This window comes from Melanerpes formicivorus, unplaced genomic scaffold, assembly GCF_026170545.1.
Source record: "Melanerpes formicivorus ecotype bairdi unplaced genomic scaffold, bMelFor1.0.p_v2 SCAF_22, whole genome shotgun sequence".
NCBI classification, from domain to species: Eukaryota; Metazoa; Chordata; class Aves; order Piciformes; family Picidae; genus Melanerpes; species Melanerpes formicivorus.
Window position 1 is genome coordinate 3499569 of NW_027142374.1, and position 12832 is coordinate 3512400.

A 12832-nucleotide genomic window follows, 5' to 3' on the forward strand; every position below is an offset into this window, starting at 1 on the left:
GAGCTGTGCTGTACCAGACTGAGCTGTGCTGAGCTGGCCCTAATGGTGCTGGTCCCCAGCAGCACCATACTGTGCTGGGGCAAAACTGGGTTGTGTTGTGATGAATTGCACCAGGCCAAGCTAAACCAGGCCAGGCCATGCTGTGATGAGCTGAACCCTGCCTGCCCTGCCTGCCCACATCAACTCAAGCTGAACTGCACTGAGAAAATACAGTGCAGGCCAGTTGGGGCCAAACCAGGTCAGGTCCCTGGCCATGCCACGCTGAGTTGAGCCAGGCCATAACATGCCAATCCAGCTGAGCTACATTGAAATATGCCAGGCTGAGCTATGCGGGGCCAGCCAACCCATGCTGGCTCCCTTGCCATCCTAAGCTGAGCTGAGCCAAATTGTGCCATGTTGTGCTGTGCTGTGCCATGCTGAATTCTGCCAGCCCTCCACGTCATGCCATGCTGGGCTCAGCTAGACATAGTCAATCCATGATGGCTGGGCCATGCCAAGCTGAGCCAAGCAGCTCAGTGCAGGTCCCTGGGCCAAGCTGTGCTGTGCCAGGTCAGGCTGAGCTGAGTAGCATGCTGTTGGGCTGTGCTATAGTGTGCTAAGCAATGCCATGAGCTGAGCTGTGCCAAGCTGTGCCATGAGCTGAGATGTGCCGTGCTGTGCCTAGCTGTCCTGGCCTGAGCCAAGCTGTGCCACACTGTGCTGAGCTGTGCCATTCTGCACCTAGTTGAGCCAAGCCAAGCCATGACAAACTGAGCTGTGCCATGCCATGCCGAGCTGTGCCATGCCGTGCCTAAGCCGAGCTGTAGGGTCCGGATTCGACCGCCGCCATCCCCCTGCGCCTCATTGGCGGCGGCGGAGGAGCCCCGGTGCGGACCGGCCCCGCCCCGCTGCTCGGCCCCGCGCCGCTCAGCCCGGCCAGGCGGGTGTCACTTCCTCCGCGGTGCGGGGCCGGGCCGGGCCGGGCCGGGCGGGATGGGACAGTAGTGGCCATGGAGCGCGGCGGGGGCCGGCCCGGCGCCCCCCAGTACGTGCATGTGCAGCTGCAGGGGGGCGCGCCCTGGGGCTTCACGCTGCGCGGCGGGCTGGAACACGGAGAGCCCCTCATCGTCTCCAAGGTAGGCGCTGCCTGGCGCGGTCTCGCGTGGGCCCCGCGGCGTCTTCCCGCAAGGGGCCTCTGTCCCGTGGCGGGGCGCGGGAGGGGGGACGAGGACACTCGGGGCGCGGCGGCGCGGGGAGTGGGGTCTCCTGTACCGGCGCGGCGCGACGGGGCGGAGCCGTGGCCGTCACCGCACCCACGGCCCCCCGCGACCCACTACCCCGAGCCGCGGGGATGAGTGGGAGCGGGGGCCGTGGGGGCCGAAGGGGCGGAGGTACAGCCCAGGCTCGGCGGCAGGAAGAAATTCCTCTGGCACATCCGTTGGGCTGGCGGCGGGGGAGGGTGCCGTGTCTCCCCCCGCGTTGCTCCCGTCTAGTCCCGCGGGGCACAGCCCGAGGTGGCTAGACGTCCCCTCCTCCCCTTCGCGTACCCATTCCTGGGTACCACCGGGGCCTGCCTCTGCGGGGACGTTAGGGGCCACGGTCGGGGGACCGGAGTCCGCCCCGTCCCACGGGGATGGTGTTGGGGTGCGGTGGCGGGTGGGGCGGCTGCAGGGCCCGGAATCCGTGTCCCTCCGGCAGCCGGGAGCGGAGAGGGTGCGGCCCCACTGCCGCGACGTCCCGCCACGCAGTGGGTCACCGATTCCCGTGGCCCGGCCGAGGCATCGCCCTCCCGGGAAACCCGCTAGGAGCCGTGCAGCAGCCGGGGATGCCCCGGCACTCCGTGTTCTCGCGGAACCCGGCCGAGCCCCTGTCACCGGGCGGCTTGGCTGCCTGCCCGCCCAGTGCCACCGTCCCGCCGGGGCTGGGGAGCTGGCGGGCCGGGCTGTGTTGCGGCCCCGGGCTGCGTCCCTGCCCCAAGCCGGGCTGGCTGCCCCCCGGGGCCTCCACGCCCTGCGCCGGGGCGCGGGCAGCGTGGTCTGGCTGGGGGAGCTGGAAAAGTGGCTCTGAACCCTGCCCTGCATCCCGGGAGTGCCACCGCCGGCGGGAGGGAGCCGGGGCCCCGCCGTGGGCCGGGGGGACTGCTCCTCGCCCCCTGCCTCGCTGCCGGGACTCGGAGCGGTGGGTCCCGGTGCGTCCGCCGACTTGCTGGAGGGAGCAGGGGATGTTCCCTACCGCTGCTGAGAATGGGGAGGGGGTCTCCTTGTGGGCCGGGGGTGCCGGGCCCCGCGCTCCCCGGCCGGGCGGCCGCCGCGTGTGCTCGGCAGACAAAGGGGGCTTGTTCAACGCTCTGTGCATTCAGGGGAGGGTCCCCCGGGGCGTCCGCTCCGCCGCCGCGGCCAGCGAGGTGTGTGCATGCCCGTCCGTGCGGGGAGGGGGCAGCCCCGCTTGCGGTGCGGAGGGGCCCTGGCCGGAAAGAGGAGGGGGGTCCTTTTGCTCGAAGAGACAGTTTGGCCTCTGAGCCCCCTCCGGGTGGGATCTCTTCCTGTGGCAGAGTCCTATGTTTGGGGGCTGTTGTGGGCGCGAAGTCCTCCATGGAACTGCTGAGCGCACCCTGACACAAGACCCCTGTGCCTGTGCAGGGCAAGAAGAGAGGTTTGCAGGAGGTGGGGCAGGATGGGCACAGTTTGGATACTTTGTAAGACAAATCTCTCTGAAGGCAGGCAAATACTCCTGAGGTGGCTGGTGCCCACCATTAGGACCCAGAGTTAACACCACGGGTAGTGTTGGGGAAGTGCTCAGGGCTGGCCAGTTCAGGCAGGGCAGCAGGGCTGCCAGTGCTGAGTTCATTGGTGGTGAAGGCAGAACAAGGGACTGTTTGTGCCAGATTTAGCTCCTGGTGAGCAATGCCAGGGCTGAGCCATGTCCATCCTGGAGCATGTGGTGGTGCAGACATGGGTGCAGCCCTGGCTGTGTCCTGTACTGGGGGAAAGTGGTACACTGACTCAGTCCCTTGGCTGTGGCAGGCAGGACATGGTGGGGCACATGGCGGGGCGGAGGACTAGGATGAAGGTGCAGCCTGCCCTGCCTGCTCTGTGAAAGCTGCCCGGTGGTGAGCAGCAGCAGCATGGCAGGGGTTAAACCTGGGCGCTGTAGCAAGTGCACTATGGGACTGGGAGCCCTCGAAGGCAGCTGGGGCCCCATTCGAGGAAGGCAGCCCCGTGGCCAACTCCTGGGCAGCTGTGCCCAGCCTGGGCATGGCATTGCAATGCCCAGGTTCCTGGAAAAATGAGAGAACTGTGGGACACAGCACAGCCACACCAGCAGAACCATATGGCAGTGCTGGGCTGGGAAGGAGACCTGGCTATTCATGCCTGGCTTCCCAGGTGCCATGTTGCCTATGGGCAGCAGAATGCCCCTTGAGCCCTGCCCAGCAACAGTGCTAGGAAGGGGTGTGCAGGGGCACATTGATGGTGGCCAGCCTGCTGAGGAGCCAGGGATGCTCTCCTGCATTGTGAGGAGCTGGTCATGGCAATCCCCAGTCATTTGGAGCAGCAGGATGGACAGAAATCAGTGCCAGCACTGGGTACTCTGCCTGCCCTGGCTGGGCACTACTCATCCCAAGGCTGCCCGCGCTGCACCTACCTGCTGGGGCAGAGGGGACAGACTGGGGCTTCTCCATGGTGTCCTCCAAGCCATGCTGGTGCCAGGTACCAGGCTCATTTTGGCCGTGGGTGGCAGGATGGCGTAGGCATGTGCCAGGGTCAGGCACAGCTTGCCACTTCCACTGCTGTTCCTCTGGTGCAGATGGTGTGATGGCATCCTTTGGGCATCAAAATAACCGTGGGTGTCTGGGCAGGGCCGATGTGAGGCTGGGAGCAGTGGCAGGGGGCTGGCATCCACGCCAGACAAAGAACCCTTGTGTTGCCTGCGCCCGCAGGGGAATCTGCTGGGATGGGACATTTTTCTTCTCCCCCCTCCCCAATGCCCTTTCTTTGCTCAGAAATTCATGTGACCAAGGCAGAGTGGGGAGCCCAGTGCCACAGATCCCTCTGCAGTGCCTGGGGCACAGGCACCCCCTCTCCAAAGACTCTTTCTGCCTGGCACACTCCCTGGAGTGTTCTGGGGAGCAATTTACTCGTGACGCCCCTCTCTGTTGCCCAGGTGGAGGACGGGGGCAAGGCTGCGCTGTCCCGGCGGCTGCAGCCCGGCGATGAGCTGGTGAACATCAGTGGGACACCACTCTATGGGTCCCGCCAGGAGGCCCTGGTCCTCATCAAGGGCTCCTACCGCACCCTGAAGATGATCGTCCGCAGGTTGGCATCACTGCAGATGGGGGGAAGCAGGAGGGGTAGTGGCAGCAAGACTGGGGCGCATCACCTGCCCAGGTCCTGGTGGGAGCCTGGTGCTGCCGCTGTTTCCAGCTTGGAGGTGCCCCATGCTGGGACTGGGAAGGGGGAAGCCCCACCATGGCTGCTAGTAGCCCATGGTGGGTGGGGATTCCCCAGCGCAGTGTGCTGCCTGCAGAGCCGGGGCAGTGCAGTGGGCTCACCACCCCCTTGCTGGGCGGTATTCTCTAGTGTGGCCGCTCCTCTCCCTTCCTGCCTGCTGCTTGCCTGCCTGCTTGCTGCCTGCCTGGGGAAGGAAGGAGAGGCAGGGCCAGGCTCTGTAGTCGTGTCCCCCTTCCTGACCTGCATCCACTCCCTGGCTGCAACCCGACTGGACTCCAGCTCCAGCAACACCTAGGGGCTGGGGCAGTGCAGGACATTGTGTACAGGGCAAGGGGTGCCACGGGGCAGTGCTGGGGCACAGCATCATCCATGGTGAGTTTGGGGCTCTGGGTGGGGAGGGGTGCCTGTGCTGACCGCACAGCTTATCTCTGTCAACCTGACAGATGCTGGGGCAGCACTGGGTACTTGGGGGTTACAAGAGGTGATATTTGCCACCCCTTGCAGTGTTTGTGCTGTGGCACTGAACATCACTGCCTGCATGCGCTTGGGGGGTGGGACTGGAGACCCCCACAGCTGCGCTGAACAGGGGCTAGGATAGGGTCTGATACCATACCTCTTTGGTGCTTGCCGTGGATGCTAAAGGACCAAAGAACAAGAAAGAAATAATTAGGCTTAGAGTGGGGACACAGATGTGCCCCCAGGGTTCTTTGGCATGCCTGCAGAGCCTGTGTAGTCCTGGCAGGGTCCCTCACCCTGCTGGGACATTGCCCATCATTTGCTCTAAGACCACATCTCTCATGTCCTATTGATGCTTGCGGTTACGACATTACAGGCAGGGGAGCCTCAGCAGCGAGGGGGAACTGTGGGATCCCCCTGCCCAGTGCTGGGGGTGGTAGGACTGGCCTCTCCTTGCTGCCATGCCCCTTGAGCAGGCACTGGCCTAAGGGGGACAGGAAGCCCCGAAGGAAGTGACTTCAGCCCCGGTTCCTTGGCCTGGCTTCCTCCCCATTCTTGTCCTCTCCCGCTGTTGCTCTTGGCAGGAGGAGTGTGCCCGTCCTCCGGCCCCATTCCTGGCACATGGCCAAGCTTGCCGAAAGCCGCCCCGACGCCCCCACCATGCACTGCCCCACTGATGCCTTCAGCCTTTCCTGGCCCTCGGGGTGTGATGTCAGGTGAGACCCCCCAACCTACCCCTGGGACTGTGCAAGGGGAGGGGCAGACTGGGCACCTTCCTGGATTGGGGCAAGGGGTTGTGGAGTGGGTGGTCTCTTGCTTGCCCCACACCACTGTCAGGCATCCCCCCACGTCCTGCTGCTGCGCTGCCCTTTCCCCTGCCTGTTTACTCCCAGCTCCCGGCAGGAAGGGGCGGTGGCTCCAGTGCAGCTGGCCAGGAGCTGCTGAGTCCCAGTGCCCCCCCCCGCTTTGGAGCAGGCAGGGCCCGGGTGGCTGGAGCCACACACACACCCTGTGTCCTTGTGCCCACTCTCCCTGCCAGCACTAGGGCAGCCGTGGTGCTGCCCCCAAACCTGGGGGGGAAGGGCAGTTGGAGCTCTGGTGCCCTATGTCCCTCTATCCTGGGGGAACCATATTTGGTGCAGAGGTGTTGGCTCTGGGATCTTGTGTCCATGAGGGGGGCTGGCAGGGAGCTCGGGGTGGGGCAGCAGGCACCCCTGACACTGGTGTGGGGGCCACGTGGCAGCGAGCTGTCCCTGCAGTGGAACCTGCTGTCCCGGCACTGCAGCACCGACCGGAGCAGCTCCATCGGGAGCATGGAGAGCCTGGACCAGCCCAGCCAGGCCTACTATGAAGGGGACCCCTCACCCATTGACCAGGGCATGTACCACAGCAAGCGCGACTCAGCCTACAGCTCCTTCTCTGCCAGCTCCATTGCTTCTGACTGCGCCCTCCCCCTCCGCCCTGAGGAGGCCACTTCCGTCGATTCCAGCCTCCAAGGCCCCTGCAAGCCCCCTGATGGGCGCTACCTGACCACAGGAGCTGAGCTACCTGCCAGCCGGCACCCCGAGGCCTGGCGGGCACCTGTTCCCCCCCAGCCCCCTATCAGGAGGGATAGTCTGCGGGCAGCCCCAGCTGGTGGAAGGGACAGGCGTCGGGCATCAGTGTCAATGGACATGCTGCATGCTAAGGGCCGGTGGATCTCTGATACCTTCCTCTGCCAGCGGGACAGGGAGGGAGAGGCAACGGGTGGGAGGACACTGGCACAGTACCCCATGAAGGACCATCTCTCTGCTGACCAGTATTACATGATGAGTTCTCACTCAGAAAGGTGCTTGGCTGAGCCTCTCCTGGTGGAGAGCGCAGAGCATGGCAACCAGCTGCACCCGGATAGCAGTGTGCAGAGAGTACCAGATGCTGCAGCAGTAGGGGACAACCCGCTGCTGGCCTCCCTCAAGGGCCATACACCACACCGGCACAGTGCTCCTGAGCAGCTGCTGGCCTCTCAGCTCCGCTCCCTCCACGTGGGCACCAGCAGTGGGAGAGCCTCACCAACCCCTGATGGGCACCACTGGACCCTCTCCCCACTGCACCCTGAGGGCAGCCGGCCAGGGGCTGCAGCGGCCACCCAAGATGCCCCACTTTGCCCAGAGCCATGCTGCCGCTGCTGCCCTGAGCCACAGCGAGCCTGTGGGCAGGACAGCCGGGTGGCCAGCCCAGCACAGGGCACTGAGGGTCCAGCGGAGGAGGAGAGCCGGGCAGGGGGCCGCCGGGCTGGTGGTCCGCCCCACCGCTCCGCTCAGATGCGCCGCCGCAGTGACCGCTTTGCCACCAGCCTGCGCAATGAGATCCAGCGGCGCAAGGCTCAGCTGCAGAAGAGCCGGGGCCCCGGCGCCCCACCACCGGGTGAGGAGCCAGTGGAGGAGGCCGAAGAGCCCCCTGAAAGCAGTGTGCCGGTGGAGGGTCCCCCTGCCCCGACTGAGCGTCTCAGCCCCGTGGCGAGCGAGGCTGGCAGGAGCGTCGGCCGCTCTGGAGATCGGGGCATCCCCACTCCTGACCCGCTGCCGGCCCCCAAACGGTCTCCCTCCCCCGAGCAGGCGGTGCCCACGGGCCGGGGCCGCTGGCGCTGGTCCCCGGAGCGCAAGCTGCAGCCGCAGCGCTCGCCCAGCCCCAGCGAGCTGGGGGGCTACGGACAGGGTCCTGCGGCCCGCACCTCCCCGCCGCGGGGCAGTGATGAGGCCGTGCTCCTGCCCTTCGCCGACCGCCGTCGGTTCTTCGAGGAAAGCAGCCGGCCAGCGCCGCCCCGGCACGGCAAGCCCCCGGCGAGTGATGCCGCTGCTTTCCAGGCCTCCAGCTCCGAGCGCCGGGACTCCCGCCGCCTCTCCGTGGACCAGCCCTACGGCCCCAACTCACCCAGCCGTCCTGGCTCTGCCGGCCCCTACGCTGAGTGCTGCCGGGAGCAGCCCCCCTGCTACAAGCCGCTGGGAAGGCCAGGGGAGCTGGAGTACCTGCGAGGCTTCTCCTATCCCTATGGGGTTCCCCTGCGCCCTGAATCCTGCCACTACTGTGGGGGGGACACATGCCCCCCACCGCTGCCCCGTGGCCATGCCTGCCGGTGCTACCCCCAGCCCTGGGCACGCTGCCCTGAATGCTGCTGTCCAGCCCCTCGCCCAGGGCGGGAGGAGAGTGATGCCTGGCCTTCCCGGAGAACATTCGCCTCGGTGAGTGAGACCACTGGCGCTACCCCACACCTCTGGAGCATAAAACTGGTCTGGGGCATAGGGTACTGACCCCCTGCATGCCTACTGTTCCTGGACAGGGATGGGTTGGGGGGTGTGGGGAAAGGAATGCTGACCTCACTTTCACACTCCCTTTCCTTCCTTCACGCAGGAATTTCCTCTGGATGAGTGGGAACCACCAGCAATAACCAGGAAAGCCAGTCAGTCGGTCAGGTGAGCCTACACTGGGTGTCAGGATGTGCATGCCAGTTGGCAGGGTCCTCTACCATGAAGTGAGGTGTGATCATGCTGTGATTTTGGTTGTCAACGTACAAAGTGCCTTCCTTAATGCCACAGCTGCACCAGGCCCTGTAAAGTGAAGGCACATACCAGCTTGGGCAAACAGGGCCTGGGAGTGCAAGGAGGTGTCCATGGTGGGGGATGGGAGGGGCATTTCTAGTGGGCTCTGCCCAGTGTGGGGGTACCAGGACAGCCTGGGCTCCCCCAACCAGGGGAACTGGGTGACTCCAACTGGAGAAACTGAGGCTGGGGTGGGTATGAGCTACTGGGAATGACTGTCTTGGGGGACGGGTGCCCCCTTCTCTCCTCAGTGAGCTCTCCCACTACCAGATGGGCTTCCCAAGGCTTGGCCCTTTCCACCCCTGCTTTGAGAGTGCTGAGACAGAGTGGCCACCTTGCTACCGGGCCACATCGACACATGACCTGTCATGGGATGGTGACCGTGTGGTCCGCTCCCCCGAAAGCCCCCTGGAGCCCTTGAACCGCCCGCTGCGGGGCAGAGCCTTTTCTGAGAGCCACCTCAACCTGGAGCCTGCCAGCCCCAGGGGCCGCAGCCGAAGGGATCTTATACATGGCAAGCTGGACCCTCCTGGCATCCCTAAAAAGAAAGGCCCCCCACCTCCCCGCCCACCTCCTCCAAACTGGGAGAAGTACAGGCAGCGCCGGATGTCCCAGCGCCTGCCAGATGGGAATGTCTCTGCCTTCACTGCTGCACCGGTGCCATCCCGCGGCATCGCTGAGGCCGTGCGTGAGCGGTCGCAGAGCCTCACCGGGGAGCAGGGAGGCTGGTCCCGGGGGCATGCTGCTCGCCCCCACGCTCCACCAGGTGCCTGGCCCCGACCTGAGCCCCCTGGATCACTCCGCAGAACACCTGAGCCTGATGCTGGCAGCGCTGAGATTTTCAGGCAAGTGCTGTCATGGCATGGGAATGGGAGTGGGGCTGTGGGCACAGTCGGGGCACAGGATGACTTTAGGGGCAATGTGGCCCTTTGAACTCTACATCAGAGCATCCTAATCCACCCCTTTGGGTGGCAAGCTGTGGGGTTTTCTTGGGGTGGGGGGGGATGTCATTTGCCTCTTTACGTGGGGTGGATATGGCCATGTGTCCCCCCATCCTCCACAGGCAGGCTAGGGAGCTGACCTGGGTCCCCCTGGGTGGGTGTTTACAGGGCGATGGGGGCTGGGGAGGAGCGGACGAAGGTGAAGCACCCCTGGGAGACAGAGGAGCCGCCCCAAAGGCTCATCCGGAACCAGGAGAAGGGCTGGGCCAGTCCCCGCAGGGTGGGTGAGTGCTCCCTGCCCCTGCGTGGTGGCCCTGGGCCCACTACCCCAGAGGCACCGAAGCCCAGCCTGGGTGCAGCCACGGGGTTGAGCTGCCAGGGTGGCCGGTCCCAGCCTCGACGTGTGGACTCAGAGGAGCTGCTGTGGGATGTGGTGGGCAGGGACCAGTCCCTGACTGGCATCTTGGCTCCCTCAACCTCCCTTGGCCCCACCACTGAGGTGATGGGTGAGCGGCAGGCCTGGCGGGAGTGCTTCCAGCAGGACTGGCGCCTGGAGAACCTGGCACAGGACAGGTAGGGCTGATGCAGTATCGGGCACTGTGATGAGGCCAGGCTGCACCCTTCTGTCCCCAGCACTGAGCCCCTATTCCCACAGGCAGGGTTTCGAGCCCATCTCGCCACCCACCACAAGCACTGCCAGCTCCACCTCCTACCCAGCCTATTACAGCACAGCAGCAGGCAAGGCCGAGACACTTGGCAAGGTGAAGGAGCTACCGGAGGTGGTGGAGAGGAGCTCAGAGGATGAGGAGGAGGAAGAGGCAGACCATGAGCTGGTGGAAAAGAAGGTAAAGTGGGCACTGCTGGGAATGATGCCCTCAGGGTTCCTCACTGTCATCACCAGGTGCCCATGTGACCAGGAGCACTGACAGATGATCATGGGGACCAGGGCATCATTGGTTGCTTGTGGAAACCAGAGGCATTGCTCAGTGCTCACTGGGACCAGGGACGTTACTGGGTGCTCACAGGGTCTAGGAAATTGACAGGTGCCTGCAAGGACCAGGGGCATTGTGAGGTGCTTGCCTGAGGTAGGAGTGTGACCAGATGTTCACAGTGATCAGGGGCATTGGTCAGTGCTTGCAGGGACTGGGATGTTCCTGCATGCTCACAGGTACTGAGGTCATCACTGTTCACTGGAATGGGATGCTGCTGTATGCTCACTGGGTCAGAGATGCCACCAGATGCTTGCAGGGACCAGGGGCATTGCTAGTTGTTCATGGGAGCTAGGGACAGCACCAGATGCTTGTGGGGCCCAGTGCATTGTGGCATCCCTGCACCCATGTTCGAGTCCCCTGTTCTTAACAGTGAGTGGTCCCAGTCACCCTGACCCTCTCCCCCTGCCAGCTGCAGCTGATTGAGAGCCTCAGCCGGAAGCTGGCGGTGCTGCAGGAGGCACAGCGGGGGCTGCAGGAGGACATCACTGCCAACGGGGCACTGGGCGAGGATGTGGCTGCCCGTCTGCAAGCTCTCTGCACCCCAGGGGAGTTCGACAAGTACCGCCTCTTTGTTGGTGACCTGGACAAGGTGGTCAACCTCCTGCTCTCCCTCTCGGGACGCCTGGCCCGGGTGGAGACTGCCCTGAGCAGCCTGGGGCCACATGCCCCTGCCGAGGACAAGGTAGGCACAGGGTAGAGGGACATTTGTGGACCATTGAGGTGCAAGACCTCCCATTAACACTGCCCATCTTGCCTACAGATGGCCCTGCAGGAGAAACAGCAGCTGCTGGTGGCACAGCTGGAGGACGCCAAAGAACTGAAGGAGCATGTGGGGCGGCGGGAGGAGGCAGTGGGTGCCATGGTGGCGCGGTACCTGCCTGCTGAGCACCTGCAGGACTACAGGCACTTCATCAAGATGAAGTCAGCCCTCATCACTGAGCAGCGGGAGCTGGAGGAGAAGATCAAGCTCGGCCAGGAGCAGCTCCGCTGCCTGCGTGAGAGCCTCGGCCAGGTCCCTAAGGGTTGCTAGCCCCCTGCCCAGCCTCTCCCGGGACCCTGGCCATGACCCCAGCTTGCTGCCAAAGCAGATGTGGCCTCTCAGGGACTCTCCCTGTGTCTGTCCGTCTGTCCTGCCTTTTATTTATTTTCCAGTTTACCAAGCAGAGGAGAAGGTGTGCCTAGTCCAGGGACTGGCACAAGGGGTCATGCCATGGAGCTGTCTTGGGTTCTACAACTACCCAGCACCCTGTGGTGCAGTGGGACCAGATGGATGGATCCTGCCACCCCCAGCCCTCTCCCTGATCTTTCTGTGCCTACAGGGGTCCCAGCACATTTTCCTGGACACCAGTGCCTGTCCCACAGCTGGTGCTGCACCATGTGCCTTAAACATCCCTCCGGCTGTCCTGGGGCAACTCCACACAGCGCGTGGAAGGGTTAAACCATCCTCATCCTCTGTCAAGTCTGTTTGTCCAGCTCTGTCCATCTGTCCGACGGGAGCTGGAGGAATTTCAGCCCATGGGAGCTAGAGGAATTTCAACCCTCTGCATCCTCTTCCTCTCCATTGTGTCCAAAACAATGGCCCTGGGCAGCGGGTCCTTAACCCACTCCCTGCTGGCTTGAGGCTTCATGGGGGGCCAAGGTGGGTGCTGTACACTCCTGGGGACGTTGTGATGGATGCCCCTGGAATGGTGCCCTGCCAAATGATGTGTTGTGATCAGTAGACTGGGAGCTGTGGGCACCCCCTGCCACTAGTGCTGTGGGCATGGGGACCACCTGGCTTCATCCAACTCTTGCCCCTACCCCGTCACAAGGAGAGATTAAGAGAGGAAAAAGCACACTAAGCCTGAAATGGGGTACCTGACCCCCTCCTCTGTGCTGCAGCAGCCCCAAGTAGCACTTAGGCTTCCCCTTGGGTCAGCCTCCCTGCTCTGCCTCTGTGTGTCTGACATGGAATACGCAGGTGCCTTGTTATTGATTTTGCACAGGGGTTTCATGCAACCTGTAGTAGCCTGGGGTGGTGTGGGTGAGCATTCTGGGAAGGTGGAGTGGGCCCCAAACACTTTGGACGTGGCCACAGCTGGGCAGCCCAGCCCCAGGGTGCAGACAGCACTCATACCTGCTTCCTCAGCAGTGCAGCACTCTCCCCAGTGTGGCTGCTCACCCCGTGTGCCACCCTCAGCCTGTTGAACACTACACTCCACACCTTCCCATCCCTACCCTGCAGTGGTGGCCTGGCAGGAGCAGGGTGTTGTGTATGATCTCAGCTGCCACCAGGCCCCTGCTGCACAGGGATACTCTAGGACCAAACACTGCACCCACTGTGAGCTGACTGGCAGCCCTCAGCCTGCCACTGTGCTGGGCCAGTTTGTCATGCCTGTACCCGTGCCTTGCCATTGTGCCTTTCACACTAAAGGAGCAGCAGTGGCTGCAGAATTGTCCAA

The 12832-nt window shown here is 63.9% G+C and overlaps 1 protein-coding gene across 6 annotated transcripts; it reads left to right on the top strand.

The window, feature by feature from the left end:
- The first annotated feature begins 948 nt into the window (after nucleotides 1-948).
- SHROOM4 (shroom family member 4) lies at nucleotides 949-12832 on the top strand. 6 transcript variants are annotated; one of them, XM_068151849.1, is made up of 10 exons: nucleotides 949-1115; nucleotides 4141-4292; nucleotides 5468-5599; nucleotides 6127-8101; nucleotides 8271-8332; nucleotides 8710-9303; nucleotides 9568-9972; nucleotides 10055-10244; nucleotides 10801-11073; nucleotides 11152-12832. In XM_068151849.1, exons 1-10 carry the CDS (start codon nucleotides 990-992, stop codon nucleotides 11419-11421), a joined length of 4179 nt encoding a protein of 1392 aa, XP_068007950.1. In that variant the 5' UTR covers nucleotides 949-989; the 3' UTR covers nucleotides 11422-12832. The 6 variants fall into 6 exon arrangements, with proteins under 6 accessions (XP_068007950.1, XP_068007951.1, XP_068007953.1 ...); XM_068151850.1 differs by having other exon boundaries at nucleotides 6169-8101; XM_068151852.1 differs by lacking the exon at nucleotides 9568-9972 and having other exon boundaries at nucleotides 8710-9307; nucleotides 10059-10244.

What these genes read in the sequence shown, in the direction of transcription:
- SHROOM4 (XM_068151849.1), top strand. Translation starts at nt 990, where the DNA reads ATGGAGCGCGGCGGGGGCCGGCCCGGCGCCCCCCAGTACGTGCATGTG. An exon ending in CCCGGAGAACATTCGCCTCG is followed by an intron (nt 8,102 to 8,270) that starts GTGAGTGAGACC and finishes TCCTTCACGCAG; the next exon opens with GAATTTCCTCTGGATGAGTG. An exon ending in ATGCCCCTGCCGAGGACAAG is followed by an intron (nt 11,074 to 11,151) that starts GTAGGCACAGGG and finishes TCTTGCCTACAG; the next exon opens with ATGGCCCTGCAGGAGAAACA.